Raw genomic sequence first — 20,400 nt, 5'->3', positions numbered from 1 at the left:
ATTGTTTTTCACCAATGCTTTCAGTGCATCTTGGACTTCTTCCTTCAATACCATTGGTTCTTGATCATATGCTACCTCCTGAAATGGCTGAATGTCAACTAATTCTTTTTGGTACAGTGTATTCTGTGTATTCCTTCCATCTTCTTTTGATGCTTCCTGTGTGGTTTAGTATTTTTCCTGTAGAATCCTTCAATACTGCAACTCGAGGCTTGAATTTTTTCTTCAGTTCTTTCAGCTTGAGAAATGCTGAGTGTGTTCTTCCATTTTGATTTTCTATCTCCAGCTCTTTGCACATGTCATTATAATACTTTACTTTGTCTTCTTGAACCACCCTTGGAAATCTTCTGTTCAGCTCTTTCACTTCATCATTTCTTCCTTTCAATTTAGCTACTCTAAGTTCAAGAGCAAGTTTCAGAGTCTCTTCTGCAATCCATTGTGGTCTTTTCTTTCTTTCCTGTCTTTTTAATGACCTCTTGCTTTCTTCATGTATGATGTCCTTGATGTCACTCCACAACTCGTTTGGTCTTCGGTCATTAGTGTTCAAGGCATCATATCTATTCTTGAGATGGTTTCTAAATTCAGATGGGATATACTCAAGATCATACTCTGGCTCTCTTAACCACTGCACCACCAGGGCCCCAACTCTAAACCCTTGGAATTTCCTATCTGAGGTGCCTTTGTTATTTATAGTCCTCCAGACCATATCTGAAAGTTTAACTAATAAGGTGACTGAGGTGGGGACTGGCCAGCCCAGAAACACCACCTCATGATATCAGCTGACCTCAGGGGAGGTGGGTTGATTCAGTCATGGCTACATAATGAGGCCACAATAAAGGCTCTGGACATGGAAGCTCTATGGGCTTCCTGCTTGGTGAAAGACATTAATACAAGTAGGAGGGTAGCACGTCCCTTTTTTGGGACATGGAAGTTCTGCATTGGGAACTCTCCCCAACTTCACCCTATGTGTTTCTTCTTTTGCTGATCCTGATTTGTATCGTTAAAAAGAGAACTGTAATCATTAGTGCTTTCTATGAGTTTTGTGACTCATTCCAGTACATTATCAAACCAGAGGGAGTAGTAGGAGCTAGCAAGTCAGAAGTGAGGGGTCTAGGAACCCCTGAGCTTATGGTTGGTATCCTTAGGCTGTAAGGGATAGCCCAGAATTTGTAACCAGCAGGTCAGAAGTGAGGGTTCTGTGGGGACTGCCAAAGTGAAGTCTTTGGTCAACTTGGCAGTCTGAAGGACTGTGTCCTTTACTTTGTGAGGCTTCTAGGTGGTTAGGGTCAGAGGAAGAATTGCTGCATGTGCAGCTGGTGTCAGAACAGAAGCGGTAAAGACGTGAAAAATAGGGGACTTTGATTTATGTTGATTATTATGCTCACAAAGGCTTAATATTTTTAAGATGCCAATACTACCCAAAGTGATCTACAGATTCAATGTAATCTCTACCAAAATTCCCACAGTCTTTTTTTTTCTGAAATGGAAAAGCCAATCCTTAAATTCATATGAAATCACACAAGGCTCTGAATGGTCAAAATCATCTTGACAGAGAAGAACAAACTAGAAGGACTCATATTTCCCAATTTCAAGAGTACTCCAAAACTACAGTAATCAAAACAGTGTGTTTGGAGACCTCATCTATTGCTGGTGGGAATGTAAAATGGTGCAGCCACTGTGGAGAACAGTTTGGTGGTCCTTGAGAATGCTGAACATAGAACTACAGAATGACCTAGCAATCCCAATCCCAGGTACACACCCAGAAGAAGTGAAGGCTGGAATTTCATACAAACAGAAACCTGTACACCAATATTCATTGCGGCACTTTTCACAATAGCCAAAAGGTGGAAATAACCAAAAGTCCACAAACAGATGAATGAATAAACAAAATATGGTATATATACACAATGGAATATTACTCAGCCATAAAGAGAAATCAAGTCCTGATGGATGCCGCAAGACAGATGAACCTTGAAAACATGCTGAGTGAAATAAGTCAGCTGGAAAAGGACAAATACTGTATGATCTCAGGTATGTGAAATAAGCAAATACATAGAAACCAAAGATTATAAGTTGTTACCAAGGGTGGGAGAAAGCGGGAAAGGAGGAGTTTTTGCTTAGGGGGCACTGAGTTTATGTTAACAGTGGTGGAATGATTTGGAAAAGAATAGTGAGAATGGCTGCACAAGTTGAAGAATATAATCAGTGTTACTGAACTATACATGTAGAAATTGTTGAGATGACATGTATTTTATACATTTTCACCAAAATCAAACAAACAATAAACCAGTGTGGTACTGGTATAAGGATGGACACAGACCAATGGAATAGAACTGAGAGTCCAGAAATAAACTCATACATATATAGCCAATTGGTTTTCAACAACATTGCTGTTATGGATTGAACTGTGTCCCCCAAAACTGTGTGTCAACTTGGTTAACCCGTGGTTCCCAGTATTGTGTGACTGTCCACCATTTTGTCATCTGATGTGATTTTCCTATGTGTTGTAAATCCTACCTCTATGATGTTAATGAGGCAGGATTAGAGGCAGTTATGTTTATGAAGCAGGACTCAATCTACAAGATTAGGTTGTATCTTGAGTCAATCTCTTTTGAGATATAAAAGAGAGAAGGAAGCAGAGAGATGAGGGACCTCATTTCACCACGAAAATAGTGCTGGGAGCAGAGCGTGTCCTTTGGACCCAGGGTTCCTGCACTGAGAAGGTCCTAGACCAGTAGAAGATTGATGACAAGGACCTTCCCCTAGAGCCGACAGAGGGCAAAAGCCTTCCCCTAGAGCTGGCACCCTGAATTTGGACTTCTAGCCTCCTAAACTGTGAGAGAATAAATTTCTCTTTGTTAAATCCATCCACTTGTGGTATTTCTGTTATAGCAGCACTAGACGACTAAGACAGGAGCCAAGTCCATTCAATGGGGAAAGAATCAGTCTCTTCAAAACAATGATGCTGGGACAACTTGATTTCCACATGCAGAAGAATGACACTGGACCCCTACCTCACACCATATGCAAAAATTAACTCAAAACGGATCAATGATCTATTTATAAGAGCCAAAACCATACAACTCTTAGAATAAAACAGGGGTAAATCTTTATGACCTTGTTTCTGGCAGTGTATTCTTAGATACAACACCAAAAGCACAAGCAACACAAGAAAAAACAGATAAACTGCACTTCATCAAAATAAAAAAATTGTGCATCAAAGAACATCAAGAAAGGAAAAAGACAACCTATGGAACTGGAGAAAATGTTTGGAAACCCTGATAAGGGTTTAACATACAGGCTATATAAAGAACTCCTAGAACTTAACAACAAAAGACAAACAACACAATCAAAAAATAGGCAAAGAACTTGAATAGACATCTCTCTGAGAAGATATACAATTGGTCAATAAGTACTTAAAAATATACTCAAAATCATTAGTCTTTATGGAAATGCAAATCATAACCACAATAAGATATCACTTCACAACCGCTAGAATGGCTATTATTAAAAAATAAATAAATAAACGAAAATAAGTAGTGTTGGCATGAATGTGGAGAAACTGGAACCCGAATCCATTGCTGGTGGAAATGTGAACTGTGGCAGCCGCTGTGGAAAATGAGTTGGTGGTTCCTCAAAAAGTAAAACATAGAATTACCATATGATCCAGCATTCCACTCCTGGGGATATACCCTAAAGACTTGAAAGCAGGGATTCAGATACTTGTACACCACTGTTCACTGTAGCAGTATTCACACCAGCCAAATGGTGGGAACAACCCAAATGTCGATCAATAGATGAACGGATAAAGAAAATGTGGTATACATACACAATGGAATATTATTTCACTATAAAAAAGGAATGAAGTTCTAATACATGCCACGACATGGATGAACCTTGAAAACATTATGCTAAGGCAAATAAGCCAGACACAAAAGGACAAATATTGTATGATCCAATTTATATATCTAGAGTAGACAAATGCTTAGAGATAGACATTAGTGATTACCACGGGCTGGGAAGGAAGGGGGAATGGGAGTTATTACTTAATGGGTACAAAGAGTTTCTTTTTGAGGTGACAAAAGAGTTTTGGAAACCAATAGTGGTGATGGTTGCACAGCATTGTGAGTGTAATTAATGTCACTGGATTGTAAAATTGAAAGTGGTTAAAATGGCAAATTTTATGTTGTGTACATTTTACCACAATAAAAAATTCTTAACTTTGCTATTCTCTTTTTACTTATCTCCAGACAAACGAATTTTTGTAGTTTCCATTTTGTTAATAGCCCCTTCTTTCTTAATCTCTTGATTTTTGATGCTGTCACTTAACTGAAAATAATCTCTTCCAGTTCATCTTATTTACTGCCAAATTCTATGTTATCTTCAGGATTTTTCTCCCTGACTTTGCCTGCAGTTTGTGACACTGTTGATTGCTCCCTTCCTAACTCTCCCATTCTTCCATTTCCTCTCCTTGACACTCTTGACTTTTTCCAAAATTTAGCTTTTAGCTATCTGCTTCTCTTTCTAAGGGAAACTAACAGTTCATTTCTATTTATAGCTTTGACAATCATTTCTTTTCGGTGACCATGAAATCTGTATCTCTAGTTCTACATTTTCAAAAGTGTTCTAGTCCCTTATCTTTAACTGCATACTGAAAAATTCCATCTGTATATCTTGCCACAAAAGAATACCACCATAAATGAAACGTGTCTAAAATTAAATGTTACCATTTCCTAGAAACTGGTTCCCCCTTTCAAATTCCTCATCTCTGTCAATGGGACCATTAATCTTTTCCTTTAACCTAGACCTTGGTATCATTTTTGCACCTTTCCTCTTCTATTTTTTGCACTCTTTCTATAATCAGATGGTCCCTAAAGTCTTGTTATTTCTTCCTTTGAAATCATTTTCATAATGATTCCTTCCTTTCCATTGCCACTGTTATGTACATTCTTGTCTTTGCTCACATGGTTCCTGTTGCACCCTCTCTCTAGTTTAAATCCTATGCAGCCTTCAACGAATAAAACAAATTCCAATCCTCTCTGTGATGCCCTGAACGCTCCACCTCAGGGATGCCCCCTTTTTTCTGAACACACATAATCACTTCTAATCTATACTACATAATTCAACAGTTAATAAAATACTTTATTCTTTGCTGCTCATCCATACCAATATCTTAAAATCCTGCTCATCCATATCAATATCTTAAAGTCAAATTTAAAGTTAGTTTCGTAAGGCAAAGCCCATGCTTTGTTTTCTCTGTATTTTTCACAGTGCTTAGCCCAGTGCTCAAGTTCTGAAGAAATACTTTCTATATTCAGGTTACTAATTTTCTTCTCTAATATAAGAACGGGTTTTCTTTTCTAATAATTATATTTGAAATGGTAAAGAAAACTTCATTTTACTTCTTAACATACTCCTCTATAGCATATAATATTCACTTAAAAAAGTATGAAAAAAGGCATACTAGGCTCAATACTATCTCATAACTTTGGCTAATAGGCAGTAGCAATTCTGTTCTTTCCTACGAGGACTTCTTTCCTTAACTTACTTCTTTAAAGTCTCAACATGTAAAAAGAATGCTAAACTCAAATAAACCTAAGTAAAACAGTTCACTTAATAGCTACCAGGAAAATGTTGAAATGGTTGCTGCTGAATAAACACCACAGCTCTGTTTCATTTAAAAAAACCATTAAGTTAAGAACTCTGCGTCCACAGAGGTTACAGAAGCTCATCTACTCACTACTGATCACTGATAGACATTAGCCAGGATATGGGGCTCTTCAGCATTAGATGAACAGACACTTAGAACTGCTCACACAGTCATTTTATCTTCACTAAATATAGAATCTAATATCTATTTGAAGCTGACCAGGCTGGTGGTACTCAATGATTATATTTTATTTGTCAAGGGTCTTCAATGCCCAAGTTATAAAGAACAATACTTTGGAGAAATTGAGGAAAAGAAGGCTGAGTCCTCTTAGTTTTCTTCCCTCTTCTTCTTTCCCTTCCCAAGCCCCTCACTGTTTTTCATCTTTTGAAAATGGCTACACATCAGCCTTTCAAAACCTCACACAAATTAAACTTCACGCACTCAGGTTGTTTAAGAAAGGTAGGGGACTATACTAACAGATCAAAGTGTAGTAAAATTTTGCAAAGAAGGAACACGATTTCATTAGGAAACTATGTACCTATATTAACACTGATTCTGAAGCATGCATATTGAATTATATACCAAGGAAAAAGCAAGTCTATGCCATACAATTCAAACGGATTTTTTTAAAATTCTAGTTAAATGTCTTTAGTCTTTCATATGGAAATAATCGTGTCTTACCACACTATACAACGGCAAGTTACTGAGCTTCATCATTCTCAAAGCCTACGAATCTTATAAAATATTCACCTTATATAAACACAAATTAAGAATGCATTACTGTAATTTCTCAGACAACTGTTTATAGAAAAACTATTCCACTCCCTGATTTGAGAAGTATTAACATTTATAATGCTCTCTGAATTTTTGCAGAAATACACTGTGTCATGGATTGAATTGTGTCCCCCCAAAAATGTGTGTAGCAACTTGGCTAGGTCATGATTCCCAGTATTGTATGATTGTGTAATCGGATGTGATTTCCTTATGTGTTGTAAACTCTATCACTATGATGAGGTTATATGTGATCTCCTTATGTGCTGTAAATTCTATCACTGTGATGAGGTTATACTGAGGAGGTTTACAAGATCAGATACTGTCTTAATCCAATCTCTTTTGAGATACAAAAGAGAGAAGCAAGCAGAGACACAAAGGAAGCTCACACCACCAAGAAAGCAGTGCCAGGAGCAGAGTGCTTCCTTTGGACCTGAGGTTCCTGCACTGAGATGTTCCCAGACCAAGCGAAGACTGATGAATCACAAGGAGTTTCCTCCAGAGCTGACAGAGAGAGAAAGCCTTCTCCTGAAGATGATGCCCTGAATTCCGACTTGTAGCCTACTGGACTACGAGAGAATAAATTTCTCTTGTTAAAAGCCATCCACTTGCGGTATTTCTGTTATACCAGCACTAGATGACTAAGACACACTGTTTGGCAAATTTGTTCCTCTTCTTTAATTCTGTATCTAACAACTTCAGCTCTTTTATATTAATTTTAATATGCCAATTTTATAAATTTCTAAGAACTGGTAATCTATCATATCTGCTAACTTCTGTACAGGTCTATTATCAAGGGTAAATAGCTGTATATTTTAAATAATACAAAGAGTGTGATCATTACTATAAATAAGAAAAAAACTCATAAGATGTAATTTTCCTTATATTTCAATACACTGGATCTAAATATTTATCCTCCCAAAAAACAAGAAAAAAAGTTATAGATACTAAGTTACATCACTCGTATGTGTTTCTGAAACACCTTATATTTCCAAAAGACGTTTCATTATTTCTGTTTCTATAACCTAAAATTCATGGGAGTTAATTTAGTCACATTTTTTTCAATGTGGAAAAAGACCCCACAATAACCATATGATCATTGTCTCAGAAATGAAATCACAATTTGAATTCTTCACGATATGTATCTAACCATTGGAATGGTTAGATTATTCAACTTCTTGAGAAATTATTGCAATGAATTGCATGCTAAAATATTAATATTTTGTTAAAGACTCTAGAATGCCAAATGTTAAGATGATAGAAGTAGACAGGGGTACTCTGACATATAGGGGCAAGCTTAACAAAGATTTCAGAAGTAAGGCCATGCCATACTCCCCATCACTGGGACTGGTGATAATACTGAATCAGTACACATCTATGCTCAGAAACAAGTACTCTGCACAGCGTGATTTGACTAACTAGTACTTGTTGAGGGCTTGTAAGACAGCTTGCACTATGGTGGACATACTGAGTGTTACTAGAGTAAACCAAGTCATTAAACTTAGTTTTACTGAGTGTCTACTTCCTCCCAGGCACCGTGCTAGGCCCTGAGGATTCATAGGGAACCATACACTGTTGCTGCTACTGAAGGTTACAATTTAGTGCCAGCAGAGAAAACTTGCAAGAGGTAGTAACATATGGATAGTTGGGGGCACTGGGAGGTGGGTGCTAGCATTCTAGATGAAGGCCCCAGCTCGAGCAGAGGCAAAGAAATAACAAACAGCATGCTATGAACAAAGAAATACAAGCAATAAGGGGAATGACAAATTAGGCTGATATACAGACATGGTCCATGAACATGAGCGTTCTGTACGTCATGTTATGGACCTTAGACTCTACCTTGTTGGTGGACGGAAAGACACAGAATAATCTTCAGCAGAGAAGTGGTTTGGTTAGATCTGCACTTTTGGAGTCTCAATCTAGCAGCAGGCTGGAAGACAGATGTGAGGGTGACAAGGACAAAGGCTGGATGACTAGTCAGGGTGGTGAAAAGAGTCTGAATCAGGGAAGTGGTGGTATGGAGAAAAAGAAGAAATATTTAGATCGTATATTGTTAACACTTGCTTAGCTGTGGGAAGTGAGTGGGGAAATAGAAACCAAGAATGGGTAATGGGAAAGGCGGGGATACATTCAACTGAATTTGTAGAATACAGATGGAGAATACAGAAATAAGAGAGGTTTTGTTTGTTTGTTTTTTGAGGGGTTGGGGTGAGGGTGTGAGGGGATGTGTGGGGATGAATGCTATTTTGAACAAGCTGAATTTAAGATGATGAAGCGCCATCAGGTGAAGAAGCCCAGCAGTCAGCTAGGGGTGAAGAGGAAGTAGACATGGTAAATGTAGCTTCTCTAAAGAAATTTGGAGGTGAAGGAAAGAAGAAAGATTAGATATGGGTCAAGGAAGGCTTTTGTTTTATTTTGTTTTTAAAGAATGGGAGAGACTCGAGCAGGTTTACAGGATGAGCTAGTTGAGAGGCAGAGAAAAGTAATACTGGAGAGACAGGGGCTGCCTGATGGATCAAGATTAGGGAAGAGGCTGGAAGTGAACGGCATGGAAGGCATATGTGGTTAGCTTTGGACAAGTGGAGAGACTCCTTAAGCTCTGAGGCTGTAGGAAGTAAGCACAGGAATTCAGACCTAATTAAGATCCAATGCGGGCTTTTTTCAGAAGGAGAATGACATGATTAAACTGTGCTTTAAGAAGATTAGTTTGGCTCAAGCATGCAGGATGGATTGGAGTGGGGAGAGGCTGCAGACTGTGGCAATAATTTAAGCAGGAGATGATGGAAACTCAAGCTAGTGTAGGAATAGAGAAAACTAAAAATCTAAGTTACATTTCAAAAGGCATGATGACATAATTCTGGGATAAACTAGTATAGGGCAATTCCAGAAGAAAGAATTAAAATGACTAAAGGATTTTAAATATTAACCTGGGGGATAAAAATGGTGGTACCAGTGTCAGAAATGAGGCAACTGGAAAGCATAGCCAGTGTGGAGAGGGAAAAATGTTGGGTTTAAGATATACTGATTTGGGGTATGGCTCTGAAATTTTAAACTTTTAAAAGAAACAAAGTCCTCTACAGAATAGAAGACTGTACAGAGAATGGAAAAAATTAAGGGTTGGGTGAGAATAAATATTTCTTTGAGATAGGGAATATAATTTAGGGCAACTCTTAACACTCCCACACCAGAAGAAAATTAAATAGAAGTTGGTATTTTAGACATCTCAGGATAAGATTAAATATTTCCTAAGAATTTTATTTTACCTGATAAAATGAAGGTTTGACTACCATATGAAGACCAGTGTCTCAGATCCAGTAAAACTTTCTCCGAAACATGTAACCTTTTTTCAAATCCCAGACATTACATATCAAATATGTTTTCCAGGTGACAGAATGTATACAGTATAACTAAATAAGTTTTCAAACTATATACACTATATACAAGTATTGGTCTGTTACTTTTCAGGTTTTGGCTTCAGTCAATTAATACCAACAGTTACTACTAGCACCATTACTTCAGAATTCTTAAGCTGGGAGAGACTACACCTATCACAGGGGTCTGGGTGTGGCAAATGTCAGTGCTTTGCTACTAATGAAGAAAATAGGTTTGTTAACTACTTCACTATGGTTGTATGGAGAGTGGAATGGAACCACAAATAAGTTTCAGGGAAGTTAAATACTGTTTCCTTGCTCCTTCTCCATTGTCTGAATTTTAGAAAATATTAAGGGGTTTTAGAAGTGCTGGAGTATAAAATTATGAACTGGAATAAGAAACCTTTTTTCTGTTCAGTCATGTGGAAAAATCTATATAAAAGTAACCTCTGGTGCCAGAATCATAATTAATTTGAGTAACAAATTGTCTCCTGAGTGATGAAAAGAAAGGAAGTAAGATAGTTCAGAAATCTGGCATCTGAATGTTGTAGGCTATCTGTAAAATTCCTGAACAAAGAAAAATTTTGTTAAAATTTCCTAGTCAAAAAGCAGGCCTAAAAGCCCCCCCAAGCCCTTCCACAATTTCAAAATCTTTGTTAATACATTTCACACACACAAAATTACATTACAGTTAAAATCTTCAACATGTAAAAATTAAAAGCTAACACAGTGAGGGGAGGTGGTGCATATTATAATATACGATTTCATATAATATGAACGCAATTGAAAGTCAAGAGGTAGGTGAACCATTATCAAAATTAGAGGCAGCATGACTTGATAGAAAAAAAGGCCTATTTTGAAAATGCAGTAAAAGATAGCATAGATGAGAAGATAAACATAACACAATACTCAAACTTCCAAGTATTTACAGTCCAAGCACATAAAAAATGAGGAAGCACTCTTGAAAGCCCAGAGAATTATTCAAATATTTTTGGCTTTGCAATTATGTTATGAAGTCCCTCCCCCTTTTATTTTCTCAAATATGATCCAAGATTTCGATTTAAAAAAAAAAGAAAAAAAAAACTACCCTGGATAAGTTTTCAAGAAATATTCCTCAGCTCACCTGGGACTACTTTCCATATCTATTAAATGACTGCATATTTATTATTTGTGGCTATAAACTCCACTCAAGCTATCTCAGAATTATCTTAGAACTGGAAAGGCCTTAGAAACCATCTACTCCAAATCCCTCATGTACAGATGGAGAAATCAACGTCCAGAAATGAGAAGTAACCTGACCAAGGTCACAGGGCCAGTAAGAAGCAACGCTGGGACTAGCATTCAAGAGACCTGACTCCCGATCCATTGCTTTCTACTTTCCATAGATGCCTCTTAAACTGAACCTCTAATGGTGTGATATTTAAGGAATGTCAGAGTGAGGAGTGATTAAGATAAACGATTACTGTACTCATTACTATATGGATTAGATAGAAAGAATGGATGAATGAATAACGGTGGATACACTATCATATTATTCACAAATATATCATTTTTCTCTTTTGAAGAACAAAAGCCTGTCTTGTCACATGTCACAGCAGTCACCGTGTGTGTTCCACTAGACACGAATCTTAGCAGCACAGATCCTACTGGTACATCCCGCAGTTTAAAGATCATTCACTTGCCAGGATACACAGAAGAAAGGAGACTCACCCCTACCCCAATTCCACTGGCTCCGAAACCCCTAACTTCCCTCTCCTACACTCACTCCTGTGGTGCATCATATTTACACTTTCCTCACTTCCTATCCACCTATCCCCTCGGTTTCACCATTTAGACTAGGTGTCCTTTCCTAGCTGTACGCTTCAGCCGGCCCTCCCCCCACTCCACAGGCCCCTCTATCACCTTCTCATTTCTCTTTCTGCAAATCTCAGCCTTTTCCTACCCCACAGCCCTCTCTCGCTTACACAGTGATGTGGCCGGCGCCGCGAACCAATACAGGGTCTGGGGCATATCTTCGCAGATGCTCCTCGCTCACTACCCGAGGCGGGGGCGGCGCCTCCTCCTCCTCTTCTTCCTCCTCCTCCTCATCTTCCTCGTCGTCGTCGGGCCCCGAAACCGACGACGACGACGACGGCGACGACGACGACGTTGCGGCTTCTTCCTCCTCCTCCTCCTCCAGTTCAGAGATGGTGTCGAACTCCGCCATGTTGGGCAGCAGGATGCTCATCACGTGACCTCGCGATTGCCGCCACCCTCACGGAAAAGAGTTTGAACCTGCTGAGGTACTGGAAGAGGAGGGGGAACAAAAGAAAAGGAAAGAGGAGGGTGGTTAGGAACAGGATTTGAGAAGACGCGCGTGCGTGTTGGGGGAAACGGTGCAGGAGGGGGGCAGTTGGAGGCGGGGGCACTGGGAGAGAGGAGCGAATTCAGTGTACGCTTGCGCGGCTCCAAGCGGGGGTGGGTGTTAGAGGTGGACTCCAGGGAATTATCGAGGTCCGGTCTGCGGGTGCTGCTCTTAATACTGCTCTTTGGGCTTCTGGTACTTGTATCCAGAGGACGTATCTTCAGGTTTTATTTCCTACTGATTAACGCTGTGTATTATTACTTTGGACATGTTGTTAGGGGGGATCAGTCCCTGAAGAAGGACATCGTGCTTGGTATAAAGTACAGGGTCAGCGGAAAAGAGGAAGACCCTCAAGGAGATGGATTGACACAGTGGCTGCAACAATGGGCTCAAGCGTAAAGATTGTGAGCATGGCGCAGTGTTTTGTTCTGTTGTACATAGGGTCACTTTGAGTCAGAACCCACTCGACGGCACCTAACAACAACATTACCCTAGTGCAGGCAGATGAGGGAAAGTATATCCTATAAAAGTGAAATTATAATTTAACCCAACATATATCAAGTTATATACCAATCCTTCACTTTTGTTAAGCATTATAGTTTAAAAGACTGTTGCATCAGAATTTTGTCACAAACCTGGGAGGCAGAGTAAGCATTTTTATTAACATTTTACTGAAGAGGAGGCTTTCTCTTACTACTTCTATGTAATATTTATGAAGGATTTACTGTCAGGGACTGTGCTTAGTGTTCTATGTGCATGTCTCATTATGTACCATGATGATCTCATTTTACAGATGGGAAACTTAGATGCAGAGAGGATAAGTGTTTGTCCAAGGTCAGGGCACTACTAAATGGCAGACCTGGTTTTAAACCCAGGGGTGTCTTCTGATTCCAGAAGCCCAGTACTCTTAACCAAGGGGCTGTACTCCTGAAGTTGTTAGGAAACGCTTTGCAGAGTGGTGCCTTTTGGACTGTTTCTTGATATATAAATCAGAATATGCACATTTGCTTTTTGGAGGTTTTTTAGGGGGATGGAGGAGATGGAGGGAGCATTCCAAACTATGGAAACATCAATTAACATCATCCATTTTCCAGACACTAGCTAGATTCCTTCACATACTCTATCTCAGTAAACCCTTAAACAATCCTGTGAGGTAGGTGTCAATTATCTGTTTTATGGATGAGAAAATTGAGTCTCAGGAAGTTTAAGTAACTTATTCAGGTCTATGATAGAGTTTTGCCTCAAATTTTCTGTTTCAAATATATTATCCTTTCTTTTCCACGCTCACTGAAATGTGAAGATCACATATTTTGGGATTCCAAATAATGTCACAAACTGTTTCATACTTGGCATAAGCACAAAAATCCATGTCATGATTTAGGGATCATTGAGACAGCAAAGTAACACAGCTGCTCAGTAACAGAACAAATACTGTAATCCAGGTATTCTAATAACAGTTTCACTGCTCTTTCTGCTGCACTACAGCTACATCCCAATCAGATGGTGAAACTGGGGAGACAGACATAGCCACACTTTAATTTAGGATGAGGATTACATCAGCAGTGTAGTGGTATAAACAAAGTATTTAGGGTTTATGAGGGAGGAAAAAACTGGTTCTTTTATGTTCAAACCATCATCATGATCAAGAAGTTTGGGTTGTTAAAGTGAAAAAATTCTCATTGTATTCAAAAGCTTGATTAGGTGGACTTTGAACGTAAGTTGTAACATTATTAATAAGCAACAAAACTAGCTTTTTGTAGTATAAAAACCAAAAAACCAAACCCATTGCCATTAAGTGGATTCCGACTCACAGCAGCCCTATAGGACAGAGTAGAACTGTCCCATGATTTCCAAAGAGAGGCTGGAGGATTGACACTGCTGACCTTTTTGGTTAGCAGCTGAGCTCTTAACCACTGTGCCACCAGGACTCCTTTAGTAGTATAGAAAACTTTATCTACTAGCCAGAAATTATGATAAATGATAGAAACATTAAAATATTTCATAATAGCCTCTGGCAAGACATATATAATTTTTATACTCGAGTGTTAATAAGTAAGATGCCATATGCCAATTAAGGGAGTGAAAAACCTTTGACTTAAGGTTAAATTCAGTGTTCTGCACAGGTTCTTTTCTTTCAAGAAGAAAAAAAAACATAGACGATGCTAAAAATTTTCCAAACATATTATCCATAAAGGTCTACTAAGTCGATGTCTAGAGGGAATTATTTTCTTTATTATTAAATAGTAACTTGTTTTCACCACTCAGGATTAGGCTAAAAAAAAAAAAAAGCCAAACTCGTTGCCTTCGAGTTGATTCCGACTCACAGCGACCCTGTTGGACAGAGTAGAACTGCCCCGTAGGGTTTCCAAGGAGCGCCTGGTGGATTTGAACTGCCAACCTTTTGATTAGCATCCATAGCTGTTAACCACTATGCCACCAGGGTTTCCAGGATTAGGCTAGGAAGGGCTATTTGAAAGAGAGAAAGGGAAAGCAGTAGGAAGTGACTTTGGGACAAGCACAAATGAGGTACCGTAGCCATGGTAAAAGTGAAGAAATGATAGCTGTCGGGTAGGGAGGGAGGAAGGAGACGGGGACATTTCACTGTCAATATGGAAAGAGGTCCCTGTCAAAAAGACAGAGCAGTTCAAGGAAGTGCTGTGCTTGGAGAAACTCTCAAGTAGAGTCAAACCTGCACGTCTGTTTTCCTGCATATACATCATGCTGAAAAGGCATGTTTGATTCCAGAGGTAATTTGTTTTGCTGAACTATAGGGGAATTCGGAATTGAGACAGCCGAGCAAAACATGATTTTGTTTATCCATTGTCTGTAAACATGAGAAATGTCAGGGTTTCTAAATAATACTGTAGCAACTATTGAGAATAGTAAAGCTAGGCAAGGATGGAGAAGAAAGCAGGCCATATAACGTTCTGTCTATTGTGCTAATCAGGGCACAGGGTAATTCGCCCATCTGATGTATGGGGACCCTGAGGCATGAGGTATACAAGTTTAATGATCTGAGAGGGTTTCAACCTTCAAACAGCTGAAAAGAATGGTAACTTTTAAAAAATAGCTTTATTTGTTTATTAAAGCATACAATTAATTGATTTTAGTAAATTTACAGCATTGTGAAACTATCACCACAAACAAATTTTAAAACATTTCCATCACCCGCAAAAGAAACTTCCTGCCCCTTTGCAGTCACTCTCCGTTCTCACCCCCAGCCCCAGGCAACCGTTGTTCTGTTTTATGTCTACAGATTTTTTTTTCTGGACATTTAAAATAAATTAGATCGTACAATATGTGGTCTTTTGTTTCTAACTTCTTTCACTTAGCATAATGTTTTTGAGGTTTGTCTATGTTGTAGCATTATGCATACTTCATTCTTTTAATTAATGAATACAGTAGTATTATTATAGGGACATAATCCATGTTATTTACCCATTCACCAGTTGATGGACTTTTGGGTTGTTCTCACCTTTTGGATTTTATGAATAATGCTGTTGTGAACGTTTATATATGTGTCTTTGTGTAGCCATATGTTTTCATTTTTCCTGGGTAGATACCTATAAGTAGAATTGCTGGGTCATATGATAATTTATATTGAATTTATTAGGAAGCTGCCAAGCTGTTTTCCATAGTGGCTCCATAAGTTTACATTCCCATCAGGAATGTATGCAGGTTCTGTTTTCTCCATATCCTTGCCAACACTTGTTATTGTCTGTCTTTTTTATTATAGCTATTATTGTGAGTGTGAAGTGGTATCATATTGTGGTTTTCTTTTGCGTTTCCTTGTTGACTGCTGATGTTGAGCATCTTTTCATGAGCTTGTTGTCTACTTGTATATCTTCTTTGGTAAAACGTCTATTTAAATTTTTGACCCATTTAAAAAAAATTAAGCTTTTTTTTTTAGATAATTACAGATTCACAAGTAATTGTAAGAAATAATATAGAGTGATTCTGTGTATCCTTTGCCCAATATCCCCCAATGGTAACATCTTGCATAATTATAGTATACTATCCCTATAGGGTTGCTATGAGTTGGAATCAACTTGAAGGCAACAGGTTTGGTTTTTTTATCCCAACTAGGAAACTGACATTTATACAATCCACCTCTGTTATTTAGATTTCGGCAGTTATATGTATACCCATTTGTGTGTGTATGTGTGCATTTAGTTCTATGCAAGCTTTTTATCTTTCTTTAATTGTTGTAAAGATATAGGTAACAAAACATTTGCCACTTCAACATTTTTCACTTGTGCAGTTCAATGAAACCAATTACATCGATCATGTTGTACAGCCACCACCAAATTTAATTGCAATATTTTCCATCCCCATTAACATAAATTCAATCGTTGCAGCACTATTCACAATAGCCAAAAGGTAGAAATGACCCAAATGCCCATCAGCAGATGAATGGATAAACAAAATGTGGTATATATACACAATGGAATATTATTCTACTATGGGAGAAATGAAATCCTGATACATGCCACAACATGGATGAACCTTGAAAAATTATGCTGAGTGAAATAAGTTAATCACAAACAGACAAATATTGTAGGATTTCACTAATATGGTATACTTAGAATAGACAAATATATAGAGATCAAAGTTTAATGGTGATTACCAGGGCAGAAGGGAAGGGGAAAGAGTTCTATGCAATTTATCACATATATAGGTTTGTATGACCACCATCACAGTCAATATACAGAACAGTTATATCACCACAAGGATCCTTCATGTTGCCCTTTTACAACAACTTCACCATCTGTAATTTTGCAATTTCAAGAATCTTATATAAGTTGTATTACACAGAATGTAACATTTGGGGATTGGCTTTTTTTACTCAGCATACTTCTTCTAAGATTCATCTCAGTTATTGCATACATCAATAGTTCATTCTTTTTTGTTGTTGTGTAGTATTCCACAGTATAGATGTACCACAGTTTTGTCTAACCATTCACCCAATGAAGGCCATCTGGGTTGTTTCTAGTTTTTGGCTGTTATGAATAAAAATGCTATGAACATTTTTGTACAGATTTTTAGTGCTTTTAAAAATTGGGTTATATGACTTTATCAACAAAATAAGACAACCTACAGACTGGGAGGAAGTTTTGGGGAACCATATATCACATAAGGGCCTAATATCCTATATATATATATATATATATATATATATATATGTATATAACTACAACTTAACAACAAAAAGACAAACAACTCAATCAAAAAATGTGTAAAGGACTTGAACAGAAAATTATTTCACCAAAGAGAATATTCAAATGGCCAACAAGCACATGAAAAGATGCTCAACATCGTTAGCCATTAAAAAAAAACTCTTGTCATTGAGTGGATTCTGACTCATAGCAACCCTATAGGTCAGAGTAGAACTGCCCCCATGGAGTTTCCAAGGAGCAGCTGGTGGATTCAAACTGCCAGCCTTTTGGTTAGCAGCTGAGCTCTTAACGGCTGTGCCACCAGGGCTCCTTATTAGCCATTAAACCCAAAATCCATTGCCATCGAGTCAATTCCGACTCACAGTGACCCTGCAGGACAGACCAGAACTGCCCCATAGGGTTTTCAAGGAGCAGATGATAGATGCAAACTGCTGACTTTTTTTAGCAGCCAAGTTCTTAACCACTGTGACATCAGGGCACCATTAGGCCATTGTTATTGTTGTTAGGTGGCATTGAGTCATTCTTGACTCATAGCGACCCTATGTGCAACAGAACGAAATACTGCCCAGTCCTGTGCCATCCTCACAATCGTTGTTATGCTTAAGCCCATTGTTTCAGCCACTGTGTCAATCCATCTCGCTGAGGGTCTTCCTTTTCTTTGCTGACCCTCTACTTTACCAACAATGATGTCCTTCTTCAGGGACGGATCCCCCCTGATAACATGTCCAAAGTATGTGATTTGTGTGGTCTTGCCACCCTTGCTTCTAAGAAGCATTCTGGTTGTACTTCTTCCAAGACAGATTTGTTCGTTCTTTTGGCAGTCCATAGTATATTCAGTATTCTTCACTAACACCACAATTCAAAGGCATCAATTCTTCTTCGGTCTTCCTATTAGGCCATTAAGGAGATGCAAATAAAACCACAATGAGATATCACTCACCCCCAATAGAATGGAAGTGATTTAAAAAAAAGAAAACAACAAGCATTGGCAGGTTGTGGAGAAACTGGAACCTTCATTCATTGCTGGTGGGAATGTAAAATGGTGCAGCCACTGTGGAAAACAGTTTGGTAGTTCCTCAAAAAGTTGAACACAGAATTACCATATGACCCAGAAATCCCAATCCTAGGTATATACTCAGAAGAAGTGAAGGCAGGAATGCAAACAGAAACCTGTACGCCAACGTTCATTGAAGCACTTTTCACAATAGCCAAAATGGGGAAATAACCAAATTGTACATCAAAAGATGAATGGATAAGTAAAATGTGGTATGTACACAATGGAATATTATGCAACTCTAAAGAGAAATGAAGTTCTCATGCATGCCACAACATGGATGAACCTTGAAAACACTACGCTGAGCAAAATAAGTCAGTCAAAAAAGAGAAATACTTATGATTTCACTTACATGAAATAAGCAAATATATAAAAACCAAAGGTTATTCATGGTTAACAAGAGTTGCCAGGGGGCGGGGAAATGGGAGTTTTTGGTTTGGTCGGGTATTGAGTTTATGTTGATGGTGGAATGTTTTGGATGAGGATAGTAACGGTGGCACAACATGAGTTGTAATGTGTAATGTGGAAGTTGTGTTGGCTGATGTTTTGGTGTGTATGTTTTCACCACAATTTTAAAAAATAGGAAAGAGAAAAAATTGGGTTATTGAGTTATAAATACCCTTTATATATTCTGGATAGAAGTCCTTTATCAGCTATGATAAAGCCACCCCGTTGATGGCCTCTTTTTTTACTTTGTTAATTGTATCTCTTGAAGCGCAAAAGTTTTAAATTTTGATGAAATCCAATTTATCATTTTTTCTTTTATAGCTTGTGCCTTTGATGATGTATCTGAGAAATGTTTGCCTAAACGAAAGTCACAGAGCTTTGCTCTTATGCTTTCTTCTAAGACTTTTATAGTTTGATCTCTTACATTTAGGTCTGTGATCCGTTATGAGTTCATATTTGTGTACGGTATGAGGCAAGGGTCTAAATTGATATTTTTTTATGTAGCTATCAAATTGTCTCAGCACACCATTAGTTGAAGACTGTCCTTCTCCGTTGAATCCTTTGGTACCTTTGTTGAGAATCCATTAACCATACCAGGCTAGTAATTCTATTCAATTGATCTATATGTCTATTATAATACCAGTATCACACTTTCTTGGATACAGTAGCTTTGTAGTAAGTTTTGAAATTGATATTTGTGAGTTCACCAAGTTTATTCTTTTTCAATATTATTTTGGCTGTTCTGAGCCTTTTGCATTTCCATGTAAGTTTTAGGATCAGAGGTGGAGCCAACATGGCGCTATAGGCAGAAGCACCATGCTGTCCCTCTGCAGCAAAGACCCGAAAAACTAAGTAAAACAGATACAAATGTCAGTCCTGGAACCCTAAGCATCAAATGAAAGGATGAAGAACTAGATCAAGCACCAAATGGGAGAAGAAACTGATGGAAAACAGAGAACGAGGAGAGCTATGGAGTGGAGGTCCCCTGCTAGCTAACACCGCACAGCTTTGCCATCTTGGAGCACAGCCAGCTACGACCCTGGACAGAAAGTACGGAAAGGCAACTTCACGGAGCTCCCAACAGTAGACAGAGCACCCAGAAACCAGAGAAATATGCTTCCCCACCCCTCAACTTTCTGCTCTGTATGCTGCCTCCACTGCTTCCCAACAGGCCACGGCCACTCGGCCAGAGAGACACCAGCTCACTGCCACCCCGGGTCTGCCCCGCCCCTACCAGCTGGCTCCCGCCAAGCCATTGTTTTTTATCTTTCCCTTCCTTCCTTTTCTTTCTCCCTCCCACCTAGCCCCGTGCCCTGCCTCCACCCCTTCTTGATGGGCCATGCCACACTGCTCTGCTAGACAGCCACCAGCACATGGCCTCCCCGAATCTGCCCCACACCCACCCGCAGGCTTCTGTCACTCTGCCAGTTTTTTTCTTTTCTGTTTCCCTTTCTTTTCTTTTTTCCTCCCACCTAACCCCATACACCACCTCCACCGTCTAACTGGGCCATGCCATACTGCTCTGCTAGACAGCCACCAGCACATGGCCTCCCCGAATCTGCCCCACACCCACCCGCAGGCTTCTGTCA

At 38.8% G+C, this 20,400-nt stretch overlaps 1 protein-coding gene across 3 annotated transcripts in view; it reads right to left on the bottom strand.

The window, feature by feature from the left end:
- CHIC1 (cysteine rich hydrophobic domain 1) overlaps nt 1–12,155 on the bottom strand; it is a 74,582-nt gene extending 62,427 nt beyond the window's left edge. For all 3 annotated transcript variants that reach the window (XM_023734690.1, XM_023734689.1, XM_004380159.2), the window contains exon 1: nt 11,754–12,155. In XM_023734690.1, the coding sequence (XP_023590458.1) occupies nt 11,754–12,016 (263 nt within the window). In that variant the 5' untranslated portion in view covers nt 12,017–12,155. The remainder of the gene's footprint in view (nt 1–11,753) is intronic.
- Between the last annotated feature and the right edge of the window lie 8,245 nt (nt 12,156–20,400).

The sequence above is a fragment of the Trichechus manatus genome, unplaced genomic scaffold (genome assembly GCF_000243295.1).
Source record: "Trichechus manatus latirostris isolate Lorelei unplaced genomic scaffold, TriManLat1.0 scaffold00070, whole genome shotgun sequence".
Classification (NCBI taxonomy): domain Eukaryota; kingdom Metazoa; phylum Chordata; class Mammalia; order Sirenia; family Trichechidae; genus Trichechus; species Trichechus manatus.
This window is presented reverse-complemented; position numbering and strand designations above follow the sequence as displayed.